Source organism: Spea bombifrons, chromosome 6, assembly GCF_027358695.1.
Source record: "Spea bombifrons isolate aSpeBom1 chromosome 6, aSpeBom1.2.pri, whole genome shotgun sequence".
Classification (NCBI taxonomy): Eukaryota; Metazoa; Chordata; class Amphibia; order Anura; family Pelobatidae; genus Spea; species Spea bombifrons.
Window position 1 is genome coordinate 21,899,526 of NC_071092.1, and position 17,940 is coordinate 21,917,465.

General features: G+C 37.2%; 1 protein-coding gene across 1 annotated transcript in view; it reads left to right on the forward strand.

Annotated features, from left to right (window-relative positions):
* The window catches only part of GRIN2B (glutamate ionotropic receptor NMDA type subunit 2B), a 191,482-nt gene that overhangs the window by 55,387 nt on the left and 118,155 nt on the right, over positions 1–17,940 (forward strand). Inside the window, exon 3 of the mRNA XM_053469112.1 lies at positions 2,971–3,384. Coding sequence (XP_053325087.1) covers positions 2,989–3,384 — 396 coding nt within the window. The 5' untranslated portion in view covers positions 2,971–2,988. The remainder of the gene's footprint in view (positions 1–2,970; positions 3,385–17,940) is intronic.

The window sequence follows — 17,940 nt, forward strand, 5'->3', positions numbered from 1 at the left end:
GATCAGATAAATGTACTGTATCTTACTTTCTTAATTAATTGAATTTAACTCATTGAGGCAAGCTTATGACATATTGCTAGGGGTAAGTTTACGTCCTGGTAATAAAATCTGACCACAAGCTCTGCCACAAGCATGGAATTTATGGATGTTGATTTAGGGTTTTTCTCTTGCAATTTTTGGCAGACTTTGTATTCAGTTATTGGTATCACAGATAGTAGAGTACATTGTATAGACTGCAGCAGACTGCAAAATTATTTTTATATAGAAAAAAAGAGATACATTTTGTTTTATAGATAGATAGATAGATAGATAGATAGATAGATAGATAGATATCCAAACATATATTGTATATATGTCCAGCTTCATAATTTTGCATGGGCTCAAGGCAAATGTCTCGTCAAGAGTGGAAGAATATGAGCAGGAGCCAAGCTGGGGCAAACTCCTTTAATATCTTCATCTTTTCTTGTTTCCATAATGCCCCTCAAAATCTCAAGCTGCTATGCATTAATCTGTTCCCACACATAAGTTATATTTGTACCAATTAATCAAAAGCTGCACTTACACTTTCATAGTTAGTACTCATGCAATCTCTCACTTTGTATGGAGTCATTACCAATCTGCTTGAAATACATACTCACATAATAAACCCTTCTGTAATTTTAGGCTACCAAGCTATTCATTCTTACTAGCATACGCAGCTAAAATGTTATCACTTCTGTATGTCATACAGTTCTACGTGGCTTCATGGTTATTCCTCAAAAACCAAGAGAAATGGGGCATATGTTGTTACTTTGACAAAATTTAGAATGCTTGTGTGACAGTCCCTTTAGAATGCTTGTGTGACATGCATTTCTTAGTGCTAACTGGAACACATTAAAGTGATAAATGTAGGTAAAACAGTCGCAGAATGCTTATTTAAGATTTCTTTTTATTTGTCAATGAGGGCAATATATGTATATTTTAAAACTGCTAATGTGTAAGGCTATTAATATTCTAGGCTGATGAGATAGCCTAATGTCTCTGAAAAAAACATATTATGCAATACATCATGAACCGGCACTTTTCTTTATGATTTATCTCATATAAAATCCTTTATTTGATAAAGGTGACTCGGGATATATATATATATATATATATATATATATATATATAATTAATGTCAGGGGAAGAAAGCAAGCAGCTAATCCAGGTACATTACTGCAGAAACATTTCTAACACCAGATTCCTTCACCGGAAATGCTCATTGTCATACTGCATCATTTCTCATACCACATAGCTTAAAAGGTATAGATTCATGTTATATCATAATCAGTGTATATTTATTTAAGAAACATGATTATTACTAGATCATAAGCTTGCGAGCAGGGCCCTCTTTATCTAATGTGTCGGTTTGTCTTGGTCTGTCTTTTCTACTCTAGCCATTCTCCTTGAATATATCCATTGTAAGAAGCGCTGCGTAAATTGTTGGTGCTACAGAAATAAAAGCTGAGAATATTAATGATGATAATAATACCGGTAATTACTATTATTAGTATGAGGCTAACTAAACATGTTTTTGATTTTTCTTTTAATTATCTTTTATTAATTTATTTTTTAATTACCAGTGAGCATAGAACCTGTGGAAATCCTAGTTCTTTCTTTGAAAATGAATGAATGAATGAATATCTGTTAATGGCCTGCATTGGTTAATATAGTGGTTATACTCATGAATGTCTGGGCTTTAAGCGTACTGTTCACCTACTCTGCTGAATGTAACAATATTGTAAATAAAATAAAGTTGGAAACATTATTGCCAGTACTAAGGAATGCCAAAACCCTTTACAATAATAATTATTTAATTAATAAACATGTTACCTTGTTTAGATTTTTAGCCAGTAGCACTTTAATTTGTATGTAGTCTACGGAAGTTTTACTTTACCAAGAGCATACTAAATAAGTGGGAAAACCACCCAACCTAAGTGGAAGAGGTTAATACAGTAAGGCAATTTAAACATGCTGGGATAGGCGTCCCAAATCTGACCGAAGGACAAGTCACTATAGCAGGAAAAAATGGGCAGACTAGATGGCTGAATGGCTCTTAGAAGAAGAAATATAAAGATCCAATAAGGTTTATCTGCTTAAAATACTAGAGAGCGTATTGTTTTATCTAAGTGGAATGTACCTTTAAATACCTTCTTGCATCATCAGATACATAAATCAGTAGAGATGTTTGTATTGCAGTTTAATACGCAACCACATATCTTTACAGAAATTATAAATAGCATTAAATGTTTATTACTTGGAAACTGAAAGCTTATATTTTTAATATGGTAGAAGCTTACTGGAAATACCATTTTTCGCAGTCAATAATAGTGACAAACATCACAGGCACCCAAGCACTCATCCCTGTTTCCTGCAGTGCCCTATGCCGGAAAGTGGGAGGCAGTAGATGTTCCAGAGAATACAGACTCCAATTTGTTTCCAGTGTTTGGAGTGGGAGCACATAAAAGTACAACCGGTAACTAGACCATACTCCTGCAGTTTCCTGGGCAGAGTGTAGGAGGGAATAAAGTGGATTGCCATAAAAATGTCAAGGTTAATGAACACATATATTCTTACTCACTCACAATGTGCTCTGTACTAATGCAAATCCTGCTAATATAATTATGATTCCTTTCATACTGTATAACCCAGGCAACAATAAACATTGCACTAAAATTGATATGCGTGAGTGCATGCATGCAAACGAGTGCACAATATAACCGTTTTTTTCACTCAAAAATCCAGAAGAACATTGAAATAATATGGTCCTCATAATTAAATCCTGCTTATTAAAATAATTTTAGTACATATTTATATACAATGGGAAATCATGTTCATATAGTATTTTGAAGCAGTTTTATTAATTGAGTATAAGGAAATAAATTCTATTAATAGTAATATGATAAGTATATGGAACGTTTTCTTGACCATTTTTTTCTTATCTTTCAGGGAGAGTAAAAGTTGAAGATGAGGCCTTCAGAAGCCTGCTACTTCTTAAAAATCAGCTTGATGACCCTTTTCTGTTTGGGCTATTATGCCCAGAAACACCCCAGTTTAGACATTGCAGTAATTTTGGTGGGTACTTCAGACGAGGTAGCCATAAAAGATGCCCACGAGAAAGATGACTTTCACCACCTTTCTGTGACACCAAGGGTGGCCCTTGTCACCATGAATGAGTCAGATCCCAAGAGTATCATCACAAGGATATGTGAAGTCATGTCTGAAAAGAAGGTTCAAGGTGTGGTATTTGGTGATGACACAGACCAGGAGGCTATCGCCCAAATTTTGGACTTTATCTCTGCCCAGACACTTACTCCCATTCTTGGCATTCATGGTGGATCCTCAATGATCATGGCTGATAAGGTAAGACCATTCTCTGAAGTAATTGTCAAGGAGAATTGATTATACTGAAAAATGCACCTATATGGTAGAAAGGTAATACATATTCCCAATTATGAGGCTTTATGCTGAGAAAAATGAGTGTACTATAACATGTTTCTGCAGAAAAAGCCTCAGTGCTCCATTATCTTTGGAATCCACTGCCACTTGTGTTCTCTATCCCTCACCATGACTTGGGGGTCAGTCCTTTGTATTGTCCTTCATCTGATACACCTGTAGAGCCCCACCCCAGTAAGACCAGGTGTGCCAGGGTATAAAGTAGCATCATTGATGACAAGAGGTTCATTCATACTTGTCCACCAAAGGAGACAGGGCATGCAGAGACATCTAGACCCATTGTTTTGTACTCCAGAATATTAGAGTTTTATGAGACACAGATTGTCATTGTAGTGTAAAGCGCAATGTTGTGTTTGTGTTTAACATACCATAGCTTACACAGTAACACTTTATCAGGAACACTTTATCAGTATAAGGACAATTAAAGTGATCTCTTCCAATTCATTTAACTGAAAGTATACTCTAAACAATTGTAAAAGATTTTTCATCTTTTACGATGTGATAGATTTATTGTTAATTAGATCCATGTTAATGTTGTTTACAAGGAGGTGATGATAAAAGATTTAAATATTTGTAAGAGTTATAGCTGCAGCTTTATAGCATCTGATACTTATATTGACTTTTAACTATTCAACCACAACTCATCTTGTGTTTAACATTTATAGCAATATATATATAATACAGCAATATATATATAATGTTCGGGTCATCTCAATTTTATTATTTCATTGTTTAATATTTTGTATTTTCAGTATTAGTTGGCTAACTAACGCTCTGAACTAGGGCTCATGCTAAAATAGAATCTATAGTATAAATGAGCCAACACCAGAGGCACATAAGATTTTTTATATGCAACTACAATGTTGAATTAATTGCTTTACAGCTCAGCACTGGAGATTTTATGTGACCCAAGTTGACTGGGTGGATGAGAGTGTGGCAGCTGCAGTTCAATATTTATAAATGTATCAGGCATTAGTAACATAAAGTGGTAAATAATTAGCAGGAGGAAAAATCAAATTAAATACTGAAAGATTTAACATTTAAAGGTAAGAGGGAGAACTGACATGGGGCCAGGCAGCTCTTCACCTAGAAATTCTGGAGAGCTCTGAGCCATGCGGAAACTTGGTTTGACTTCACTGAGAGGGAAGTAAAGTAGAACAGTCTTACAGCAAACGTGGTTAATTCAGTAAGAGAGTGTAAACATGCATGGATTAGACATAAGACTTTACTGGATATAAGACAACAGCAGGACAATGGACTGAATTATTCCCATCTGTCTTTATTCCTATGTGGAAAAGCTATAACATGTAAAGAAGATCCAAGAAAAAGGTTTGTTTGAAGCTCATACCCTTCCTTGAACAATACAACAAAATTGTTTTTCCACAAACAAAAGCACAATACAAACAATCCAAAATATCATCCATAGCGTCCGGTAAATACGTTCTGTTACTGTTCTCATGAAATATTATGTTCAGTGCAGGGCTAGACTAGGGATGACTAGGATGAGCTGGATCTGCACCGCTGCACATTACATATTCATATTCACATGTGTTGCCGCGCATATGCAGTCGGCAGCCACCCAGTATAGCACTGAACCTCCTGCTGGAGCGGCAGTATTGGTAAGTATACAACACTAATGGCCACTGGCTCACCGGGTAATGCCCATTGTGCCAGATGGCCAGTATAGCCCTGCTTCAGTGGCATGAATTTTTTCTGTGTTTTCACCCAGATAGCTTTGGTGAATATATAATGGTAGGAAATTAATTCATTTCCATAACCAAGCATTAAAATTACTATAATGAACACTGAGTATTCACTCACATGCTCATATAAACTCTTCTAGGCTTCTTATAAAACAAAAAACTGTCAATAATCGTTGTCAAACGCTTGCGTCCCAATAATTTTTATGGTCATGCCCAATCTTGCGTATATTTATCTAATGCAAATATTACTAAAATAATTACTCTGAAAATATGCATTGATCACTATATAATGAATTCAGCATTTCTTTCTGCATAGCAATTATATTATTAAAATGTATTGTTCTAAATCAGTAAATCTCAAATATAGCCTTTAAGGACCACCTCTAGACCAGAATATCCCATCAATGTTATATTAAAAAAGACATTCCTTAATCCCAGATTGTTATGAGCTATCGCAAAAGGATTTGAGGTCTACCTTTACAGATAATGGGATTGGGATTGTCACCATTACAGTGGAATAAATGGAGGAAAAATCAACAAAGCATTGTTATAGGTCCTACTGTTGTAATATGTAAAATATGTAATAATGCAACAATATATTACTGTATGCATGTAGAAGTTAACATGTTATATCTTGCCTTCAGGAGAAAAATATTTTCTTCCCATATTCATGTACTGTATTAGCTTTGAATTTGCAGTGTCTACAATACATGCGATTCATTCTTTGGTTCTAACAACTGAGTATCTCCCATGCATACAAAATACAGTGTTTATATAGAGAGAAAGAGAAGGTCATCGGGACTGACAAGGAATCGTATTCATTTATTGCGCATGCTGCTCCACAGCTGTCAGAGATTTTTATTTTAAGAGCTGGACTGCGCTGGCATTTGTCACCAGCTGTTTCTGGAAAGTCAAACTCAACATTGCAGTTAGACGCACTTATTATTTATGTGTAGCTCCTACACTCAAAGCAAGTGAATCAGAACTACTCTAGAAAAGAGGCCTATCTAGAAGAACATAAACTGACACCTACTAGCTCACTGCAGAATAAACATGGGGTTTGCAATGTATATTTAGATTAGTCCTAATTGTGATACTACATCTGGAATACAGAATAGCCTACCTTAGGCAAATTAGTGGGTTTTACAGTGTCTTGGGTGTCTAAGAGTAATTATACCACATTTTCCCTGGGATTTTCTGTATAATTTTATTATATTATTATATTATGATTTGCTGTCTGTGTTGGGATGTTTGCTGTTTACCCAAAAGTTTTCCATGGTCTGTTATTATGGAAGTTCTTTGTCCCAAACATATCTTTTTTGTACGCTTGGGTATTTAGGTTAAACAAGATATATTGGTGGCTAAAAAAGTATCAGTTCAAAGTGGCACTATACTCCTCTGGATTGTAAGCTTGTACAGGGCCTCTTTACATAATGGATCAGTCCGTAGGATGCTGCAATTGGATAACTTCTGTAGGTGCTAAATACTCTGTGTGGTAGGACATGTCAGGGTTTTCAAGTGACCTGTAGGATTTGTAAGGCAAAGGTTGGCAGGGGAAACTTCAGCATGCCCACTATATTTCTATGTGGTTGTGGCAGCACCATGAGATTTCTGAGGGAAAAAAACAAGCCTTCTGGCTTGTCTGGTGTCTGTAGACGAGTGTTTAATAATGCTTCTACTACCCTCTTAATTTTAAGTGGAAGGGTTTTCCATCAGCTTTACCCACCATAACTTTTGTTATCACTATAGTTCTAAACAGCAATAAAGTTAAACATATTCAAGCTTCTTGTTGCTTACAACAATTTTGTTAATTATTTGAATAGTTTCTTTACTATGCGAGAGAGGTAAAGAAAAGCAAGCAATTTGTATAGAAAATCACATTCAAAATGTTACAGTCTGGTGATTTTCATATTGATATTTACATTGACCTATATATATATTGACCAACTTTAGGTTCTTACCATAAAACCAAGGCCTTTTCAGTTTGGAGATTAGACTTGACCCACAAATCATTTTCTTTTAAAGTAACAGCCAATGAAAAAGCAACTTACCAGCTCTATGTTACAGACTTCCAGGCAGCTTGGATGGCATAAACTTGCAGTACTAGACGGTACTATTTAAGATGCATTTTGAGGGCATGTAAAATGGCCAGTGGGACCTTTTTGGTGAGGTGGTTAGAGGCATGGTCAGGGGACAGGGCTGTGATTAGGCTCAAATAGTGATTTTATAAAAGCAGTGCAACACTGTGAAACACTCATAACCATACCTGGGAACTCGCCGGGTTTAACCCGGAGATTGCTGGGTGAGCACTGCTTCTCCGGTTCTCAGGGTCAAGACCCGAATCCTACGGGTCGCGGGACCTTGACACGCCCCGCTCCCCGCCAATTTTTCCTTTAAATTGGGGGTGTTTCCCGATGTCAGCAGGAACGCCCCTTAACGACAGTGGGAACGACCATTGACATAAGCGGGACCACCCACCAACGTCAGCAGGACCGCCCACTGACATCAGCGGGACCTCCCACCAACGACACTAACGTCAGTGTGCAGTCCTGGCTTCATCCCGCAAGGGAAGGCTCTGGGTAGCTGGAGCCCAGAGTTTCCCATGCTTATACCCAGCAATCATTATGAGCTACAATAATGACTTCAGTCAAAAGAGAAACATTCGATCTTAAACAGGTGTGCATAAGAAGAAAACTACTTTACTAACACTTTAAAATTTGTAATAGATTGTTAGGAACGTGACAAAAAAGCAAGGATGTTAGGGTAGAGACAAGAAAATCCATCTAAGTGAGACTATGAGTAAGAGAAAGAATGATATAGAAGAAGAATGATATAGAAGAAGAATGTGTCAGAAAAAAAGTGGCAAAGTTTTTTTTGTGTAAGAGACATGATTTTTCCCTGTCCCATTTCAACACTAGCATCCTCTATCTACTAATTGAATAGATTGTTATCGTCTTGGCAGGAAACACTGATTGGGTTGCCTTGGAAACCCTGCAATTCTCTGGAAGACAGGCTGGGGGTGGGAATAGAGTGGGCGACCTTGAGAAACATGAAAAAAAGCAGGTGGAAAATTGTGACAGTAACCAAGAAATTTTGATGCATGAGGGCAGATTAATGTGTGTGCGGGGGAGAAAAAAAACGTAAGACTTTGAACATCCTCTGACGTAGGAGGGAATCCCAGCAACAGGACACAGCATTAAACTAAGCCACTGTATCATTCTATTTTTGGATGTGCTCTGAGATCACTGCTCTTGTCAAATTTGTCTGCTCACATTCCAAGCATCATTTCACTTCAGTGATAAATTCCATGAAAATGAAGGGAGTTCTATATCTTTATAAAAGTAAATCTGGGGTTGTTTTAACTCCACAGATTACCCAATGATGGTTTTCTTTAATAGTTCAATTTTGTATGTGTTCACCGATTGTTATTGTTTTGTATATGTATGTGCATGCAAACTCATACATCAAACTCATACAAAACAGTTCTGATTGCAAACCTCGTGGCGTTGCTTCTTCAAAAATCCCCATCTCTTTCAGGCCCCTGTCACTTTTCCAAGATTGTACATTTTAAGATTCTATATGCTAAATAAACCTATGCAATCATGTTTACAGGTAAAAAATAACAATTTTATGTATTACAGACTTAGACATTGGAACTAGCATGAACACCTGAGTCACCTGAGTTAAGGAACTGTATGATTATTTCCAACCGAATATATTATCTCTCCACTTTTTAAGTTATTTATTTCTGCCGTTTGGATAAGGCATGCCTTATAAGAGTGGGCAGAGGAGGAGGAAAAATACTCAAGGAATTAGAACAGAAATTGATTTGAAATGCTAGGTGTGTCACCTTTTTCCACAGATATCAGCTTCATCAAGCTAAATTAGTCTCTCAATTTTAAACTTAATGTCCTCAGAGCAATTATGCTGAATGCTAAACAAAAAGTAGAAACGGCAGGTAGTTTCAATAAATTATTTTAGTTTTGCTAAATACCGTAAAGGTAACAGTTGCCCTTTTAAGTCTTCTGATTGGTACTGCAGTGTACATATACAATATCTCACAAAAGTGAGCACAGCCCTCACATTTTTGTAAATATTTTATTATATCTTTTAATGTAATAACACTGAAGAAATAACACTCTGCTACAATGTAAAGTAGTGAGCGTACAGCCTCTATAACAATGTAAATTTGCTGTCCCCTCAAAATAACTCAACACACAGCCTCTTCCACTCCTCCATGACGACATCACGGACCTGGTGTACGTTAGAGCTCCCCCACCTTCTGTTGGCGGATGCCACACAGATGCTCAATAGGGTTTAGGTCTGGAGACTTGCTTGGCTAGTCCATCATCTTTACCCTCAGCTTCTTTAGAAAGGCAGTGGTCGTCTTGGAGGTCTGTTTGGGGTCGTTATCATGTCAGAATACTGCCCTGCTGCAGAGTCTCCGCAGGGAGGGGATCATGCTCTGCTTCAGTATATCACAGTACATGTCGGCATTCATGGTTACCTCAATGAACTGTAGCTCCCCAGTGCAGGCAGCACTCATGCAGGCCCAGACCATGACGCTCCCACCAACATGCTTGACTGTAGGCAAGACACACTTGTCTTTGTACTCCTCACTTGGTTGCCGCCACACACGCCTAACACCATCTGAACCAAATAAGTTTATCTTGATCTCATCGGACCACAGGACATGGTTCCAGTATTCCATGTCTTGACACAGCTTTAAGGAATGTACCTATACATCCTAAGGGGCATGACCCTATATGACACTATACCACTATGTAACCAGGCTGGCTTCCTTCTTGTTGTGGAAAGATGGTAACCACCAACACTCATCATAGGATAGCAAAACAGTGTAAATGATTTTTCAGAACGAGTAAGAGTTCTAGAAAGAGACAAGAAGTGTCCGTTAAGGTGCGTTGGTCAGAACTAGTAAAAATAATATTTGTAAATATGTGGAAATTCCAGGAGTTACTGTATGTTATTGAATGAATCCCCTATTCCTCTTATTCTCCTCTTTTATACCTTTTTTATTACTACCATTTGTCTATCTCAAATGGGAATGCAAAGTTCATGGATATCCACTAAAATGTAATGGAGGTTTCCAATACCACTGTATTAATGAAGTAGTCAATCCTGACTCTCTAACATATATTATGATACAACTATTATTTGGATAAATAGCCATTTATTTAGCAGAATTAGGAATGTTGCTCAGTAATTAGTGGGTCTGACCTTGAAAGCAGAGAAGAGATTCTAAGTGGTATAATAATATTTTGAGTAAGGTTGCCTTGAATAAATGACGCAAATACCAAACAACCATTATGTTTATGGAATGTTCATCAATTAAGCTAGATTAAATAGATCATAAACATGTATCTATGTGTGAGCCTGGAGGCTCCGCTCTTTTGCGGACATTCTCCTGTTCCTCCACAAATCTACCTGCATTATTCTGGCCCTGCACAATTCAATACTTGATATATATTGACTTATAAAAAGAGTTCCCCTGATTAGAAAAAAGTTTCACTGATCCAACCAGGACAAGTAGCTCTGGTCCACAATTCTTCAATGACCTACTGTCTATAGGACAAAGATTCCCTGTGAAACGGCATTGTGTATGTTAGGTTTTTAAGTAGGTCTGTTGGTGCTGCTACCTTAGGTGTGTTAAAACTTGTAACAGAAATTAAGTTATCCTCAATGTGTAGATTATGAACAGTAAGTAACAAGTTCTTGTGAAGCTCAGGGAAATTAATCATTGAGCTGGCACATGTCACTAATTAAATTGATTGAAAAGGCAAGTTATTACAGGTTGAGCATTGATATCAGTGACGGTTTGGGATTAACCAAAGCTGTGCAAGTATGGATCAGCAGTGCATGTTATCAGGTGTGCAAATTTCATGACTTGCAATGAAAACTGCAACACAGAGACTAAGAGCTGTCTTAGTTTTTATATGACTCCAAGTAACCAATCCATTTGTTTGCGTGAAATAATTAGCTCTGGAATTGACATTGTTTAATTTTTATTATAAGTAATCATTCAGATGTGTCTCTATTAAGAAGTGGAGCATTTTGAGAATAATCTTACTAAACATTTTAACTAGCAGGATAACAAGGAAGGTGCCTACTTGTTTGGAAGTATGAACCTGGCAGCAGCATGCTATGATTTCTAAATCGTCAATTACTTATTTCTGCTTGTGATAATATTGGGTACCTCATGCATTGTTTAGTCATAGCCTTATTCAGATCATTCATCATAGATTTTGGAATGGAATTTTTGCCATGCAGAATGTGACGGCCACGAGAGCTTCCTGAATATAATCCCAGTGCTTCAATTATGGAAGGTGGATATTGTTTGATCTCTAGTCAGTGAGAGTGTCTTCTAGCGCTGTCCTCTATCTGGTCATCTTTCCTTCCTTAGACCCAACTGCTTGGTGCACAACTTTAATGAATATTTAGAAGTATGAGAGTTACCACACAAATCACTATTTACAAAGGGTCGAGCAGATGAGAACTGGTAGTTATCTATTCGTCTCAGAGTTACACTTGAATGTTAGTAACATTTTTAGATAACTTTAGGATTTATTAACCCTGAGTTGCTTGTGGGCTTTAAATGTGTGTGGTAAATGCAATTAGTTTACCTCTTACCTCCTACCTGTAGTACCCAGAGGTAGGGTGTACGTTTTCTTTTACTTCACAGTACTTTTGTTTTATATTATTTTTTTACACATTAACTTCCTCCATCTTACAGCCAAGGAATGGTGAGGTATGGGTGGGCACCATCCCTTTCTAAAAGGTTAGATTTATTTAAATCTTTTATCCCAACGATCACAGAATGAGCAGGGTAAGGCGGCAGAATGTATGGACTCCATGCCTCCCATTGGGGTTTAAACTATGTTTAAGACCCTTTGGTTAATAGTGGGTTAATATTTCTTTTTTTATTCTTTGCACACCACAAATATTATTGAAACCATCCCACATTTCATAATTATTTTTACCTTTTGCAAAATTTGGCTTGTTTTAGAATACTGAGATTATTTATTTATCCTCGTGTATATGTGGATGGCATCACTGGGGTTGTTTATTTAATCTCACGTGTTTATGCAAAACCTATATGAAATTTTGCTTTCGGCTCTCAGAAGATGGGAATTCCATCTATTATGTCAGTAAGTGCTCCCCCATTTCCGGTCACGTTCATTAGCAACACAGGTGTAGACCTGTCTGCTTAAAATTTAAGGACCTCCCATAGAAAAGGAAACAGGACATTTTTACAAGAAGAGTGTTTTCGGATTAACAAATCACAGACCTTCTCTCCCAAAAGCTCAAATCAGGGCTTCTATTTTACACCATTTATTAATTGAATTTTTTTTGGTAACATTCAGAGAATATTGGTATTTCCAAATAGGGATCCTTTAAACATGCTGATATTAGCAATTGCCAGATACTACATTTGTAGAGTGATTGTATAGGGCGTTATATGATTTTTTCGTACCATCTTGCCATTTGGTTGTATGCGTTATAACTAGCAGTGAGTGCCCGCAAGAGCATGGGAGTTTTCACTGAGCTTCACTGTCTTACATGATATGGCCAGTAATGTGAGACAGAACAAATGGTGAATAAATGTCAGCATTTATTAATATTATGTGAATAGAGTAGTACAATAATATCTATTGGATCCATTGAGTGATGTGACGACAACAGATTTTGGCATTTACTGCTGGATAGCTGTCAGCAATGCTGAGACTTGTAAAATCTCAGGTATAATAATAATACGCACCTCTGTATAATATACAGACATAAAACTTTACACTCAACTTTATACCACCCACCAGATTAGGGCACTGGCTGATGGTTGGTGATGCAAAAAAACAAACAAACAAACAAGAAACCAGAGTTGTGATGATAATCACAAAGGAAATGCATGTCAGGCTTTAAAATGTTTTGTGTGATACATTTTTATGACTGAATATATTTTTTCCCCTTCGAGCTGGCTCTTCGGGAGCTGCCTTATCATTTGGCGGTATTTGAATTTTGTTGCCTTCCTTGCCTCCTCATCATGGCTCCCATGTGACTGAGGGGTACCAAGGTACTTGTAGCTGCTCTGTATGTCTGCTATGTGCCCCCCACCAAGGTAGAACTACCAGTAGGATACATGCTAGAGGACCCGATGAAGACAGAAGGGATATAGATAGATAGATAGATAGATAGATAGATAGATAGATAGATAGATAGATAGATAGATAGATAGATAGATAGATAGATAGATAGATAGATACGGGTTTGGAACCAGTCTGGATTTTGGTTTGGTAATTACATTTTTATGGCGATGACATTTAGGACGTGTTTTCATAAAGACATTTATGTTGTGGGTTTTAGTGCCCAAATATCCTATTCTGTCTATTTTTATGTAGATTTTGAGCTTGTTTTCTCATTGAAATTTTATGGGTTTAAAACATCTTTTAGACACTTTTCCACTGTGCTAAAGGGCATTGTTCAGGCTATGTAGTGCCTGTCTCCAGCCTGCTACCCAGACACTCACCATCCACACCAAAAAACAAACATAGCTCAAGAAAAAGACCCTTGCTTTTAAAGGTTTATTCTGTATGTGTATTTGGAGTAAGCTCCAGTGTATTACTGAAGTTCCCCCAAAAAGTGTTATTTTATTTTTTACAAAATACCATTACAATTATTAATTCTCAGCAAGTTGCCAAATCCTGCTCAGTCATCATAGTCTTGACTTCCATCTTTTTGATGATCAGGAATGAATCCTATTTCTTTCCTTCTCTTACATGTTCTAAAATTAACCTACCTTTTCACAAGCAGCCTCATGAGCTATGAACCAGTTGTATGGGATATTTGTGGAAAACAATAGAATTTACAATTCGCATGTATAGGTCCTTTCATTATGTCAGCTGCATAAGGAACTTTAATCTTTTTTCCATCACTGAACAGAACATAGTGTGTTACCAGGTCTGTTCTTTCATATTGGTCTGGTGCCAGAATTGTCAGGTTAGCATGATATCTAATCAGTGTGGTTTTGTCACATAGTTGCTAATTTGATCAATTATTATAAGCATTGGATGCTATCTTTGGTGCTTATAATATATGGGATGGGATATAAATAAGGTTTTCTTAAACATCAGACATGGCAGAAGAATTCAGAATATATATTTACATCAGGTAGAAATATGGCTAATCTAGATAGCCGGCTTGATATTTATATACAGCCCAACAGTAGTAAGATTTTACTTTCTTCTACAATGTGATATAAAATAATGTACAAACATTTGCTCATGAAAGTAATAAAATGTCTAATGCCTCAGTACTTCAAGTACTACATAGCAGCGTTGGCAGTGTCAGTAACGAAATCAGAGATTACAAATGTGTTCTCTGATCATCTGAAATATCTGAAAATGCTTTAGCACGTCTGTGGTGTAACCATCGTTCAATGCTGAATTCATGCCATAGGTTAAAACTTGGTATTTATACGCATTAAATGGCTATAATTTACAGACACCACCATTTCTATGAAACCTTTATTCTATTATATTACATTTTATTCCACGCTTACAATCTAAATGATTGTTTTACCATAAGTACAACTTATAAGAATGCCATCTAAGTCAGTTACACTAAGTTAATTGACATAGATTGGTTAATATGTTGGGTATCAGCCCATGTGCTCATGTTGATATGTTTTTTTATATGTTTTTTCATAAGATTCCTCAGTGCAGCTTTGACATGAACCCTCATCTCTTTGATAGCACTCAAAAAGATGATTTAACACTGCTGAACAAGGTCAATATCTCGCTTGTCTACAGCAATCCAGAAGGCACTTTATCCCGCAGCTGCTCCACAGGAGATAGATTGAAGGCTGTTACCACATTGATAAGTAGAACATTTGTTAAAAAGTGAGTCCCATTTAGCAACGTATATAAGAAGTGAAATTAGAGTACAATTGCACAGAGTATGGAGAAAATTAGTAGTCATGTATCTTTCATACAATGCTGAGAATCTATATTAGTAATTTTCATAGCTCTGTCTGCCATGTTCAGAACAACAGAATTTGACAGTATGTATGACTGAATCATCCATTTTCTTATTCATTCTTAAACTTTTACTTGTGGTATTTTATCTTCTTTGTGCATCAGATACCCTTTTGGTTACCCACCAAAGCACCTGTCTGCTCAAAATTACCACAGTTTTGAATAGTTGCTGATCCTGTGGAATCGAGTGTGTACTAAACCTGTTGGGCATACACTTTTTGCTGGTGTAGTGTCCTGAGTTTACTAAAAGGCTTAAAGTGTGTCTCTGGGAAATACACTCAGACACTGATAATATATCAACCACCTCACTAACATTCACAGTGCTGAAAAGCACAGAAAAAGTCCCTTTCATTGAGTTTTAATTGTGTTGTGCCCTGCACATGAGATAAACATTTCACAAGATCTTCAAAATATCTTGGAACATCTACATCGAGGAGCTAAGTGAATTAATTGACAGGGGTATTTTGTACAACATTGTAGCAGTATTGTCATAGAATAATGGCATAACGGATGAGACGTTATCTAGCCTTTTTACCCTTTTCACTACCCAATGTCTTTCTCACAAACACATTTTTTGCACCTATATTATTTTATGCAGTAAGGAGGGCACAGAAACATTCCCACAAAAATGACTGGCCACTGCAAGCCACTCTCTTTTGCTTGTGTTTGAGTTTTCTACTTTGTGGTTTGCCTTCTGATTCTGGGATAATATATTCCACACCAGTTTACTCTAAAATACTGAAATGTGGAAATTAATCTGGATGATTCAACTCACTAATCATCTGGCATCATCATCATATATTAATAATTATTAGGATGAAATTATATTTTAAATTGAATCTATAACAGTACAAAACTGTGTACTATGTTTAATTCTCAGAAAATTTTGACTTAACACCGAAAAATACTTTTGCCGCATATGATCTGATGTCTCAGATGGTGAACGCTGGAGAAAATCTACTCACTACGTATGCAATACATCCAAAAAGATATTTTCTTGTTGGGATAGATACGCTGCTTTTTCATAAAGCAAATGCATTACTTGGTAAATGGAGTACAGGCTCTGAACAACAGGAGCTGTCCTTGGTGCAGTAGTGACGGGTCAGGGGCTGCATACAAAGTGTTCTCAGAGCTGCAGTCAGACACCAGGCTTCAAAACCTGTACGTTTTCATTTACAAATCAATGGAGAGAGAGCACACAATCCCATGGCAGTACGAGAGCACGTGCAAAGAATACTTACCCAGAACACGGGCTCTACCCATGCTATGGATAATGCTTGAGTCCCCCCACCATCTCCTCATATACAACAAAGTTTCATTTTTTTGTCTTTTGCTGCATCTTTTTTATTTTGTGAAGGTCACTTGGGTCATACCTTCTACATAAAGGCAAAACTTTATGGCTTCGATATAGCATTCATGCTTTACTGCTAAATTAAATACAACTATGGTGCAATAAAACAAAACTATGCAGTTAGAAGCTTGTATTACCAGACTAAAATGTTGAACACCACAGGAGCTGCTAGGTACAAATTGTTCTTTTGAATGTCCTTTGACATCTTTAAGGGTGGTTTTATATATGTGTTGTGACAGGGAACCGGGCATGGTGGTGGATGGCATATATATTTCCCGGGAAATACTACAGTACTTGATAACCCCAGGGAGAATGTTTTGTTACCAACAAAATACTGAAAATTCTGTAGTTAAGTTTGGGTCCCTGGGGTGGAGCATTTGGAGAGAAGGGAGGCCAATGCTCCACTCCACAGTTTACTTGCAGCAGGTGATGAAGCCAGTCCAGAAATTCTGGATCTCACAGATAGTTAATCCCCTGTTAGCAATGAGCAGCAGGGGGCTGCTACAAAAATTGCCCTGTGGGGGATTCAGGTGAGAAAAAGACACAAGCAGTGAGTGAGACTGCATTTCTCTCCAAAAAGAGTCTGCTGAACGATTCCTAAAGAAGGAAAAAAGGTCTGTGCTAAATAATGTTTTTGTTGGCAGCGGGTAAGCCCTCCAATGATAGTTAGTTACAATTGTTGGTGAGTGCTCAGAGAGCAAGGCTTTTCTTTTTGTTTGTTTTATATTTATGTTTGTTTACCAGACCTTATCAAAAGGACTATAATTTCTAAAAGAATTCAACCTTGTGTGGTATTTTAAACCTTAAAACTGTGTGGCTACATGATCCCAGCTCACTATATATATATATAACTGTTATATATAACTGACCAACAGTATATTGTTTAGCTTACTTGCTGTCCTTGCATGGCTTCACATGTATATAACACTCTTAGTATCTCTGTACACACTGAGGGAATGAATCCGTTACTGAGGTCCACTGCTTAACGAAGAGCAATTAAACATGGTAACAAGTAAACATGGGATGAAGGGGAGGGGGTGGAAGCAGATTGGGGGAGATACTGTTGGTGGCCACTTGAGCTGCATAGTACGATAATATTTTTTTGGTTCTAGGTTTAGTTTACTTAGTATCTGTGTATTGGGAGGTAAAGTATATGACACACACGCACCCGGCCATCAACATGATGTAAAATAAAACGTTATGCACCAGACCGGGTCGCTTTCTTCCAATGCTCACATGCCCATTGTAGGCACTTTTGGCAGTGGGCAGGGGTCAGCATGGGCACCCTGACTGGCCTGTGGCTATGCAGCCCCATACACAACACACTGTGATGCACTGTGTGTTCTAGCACCTTTCTATCAGA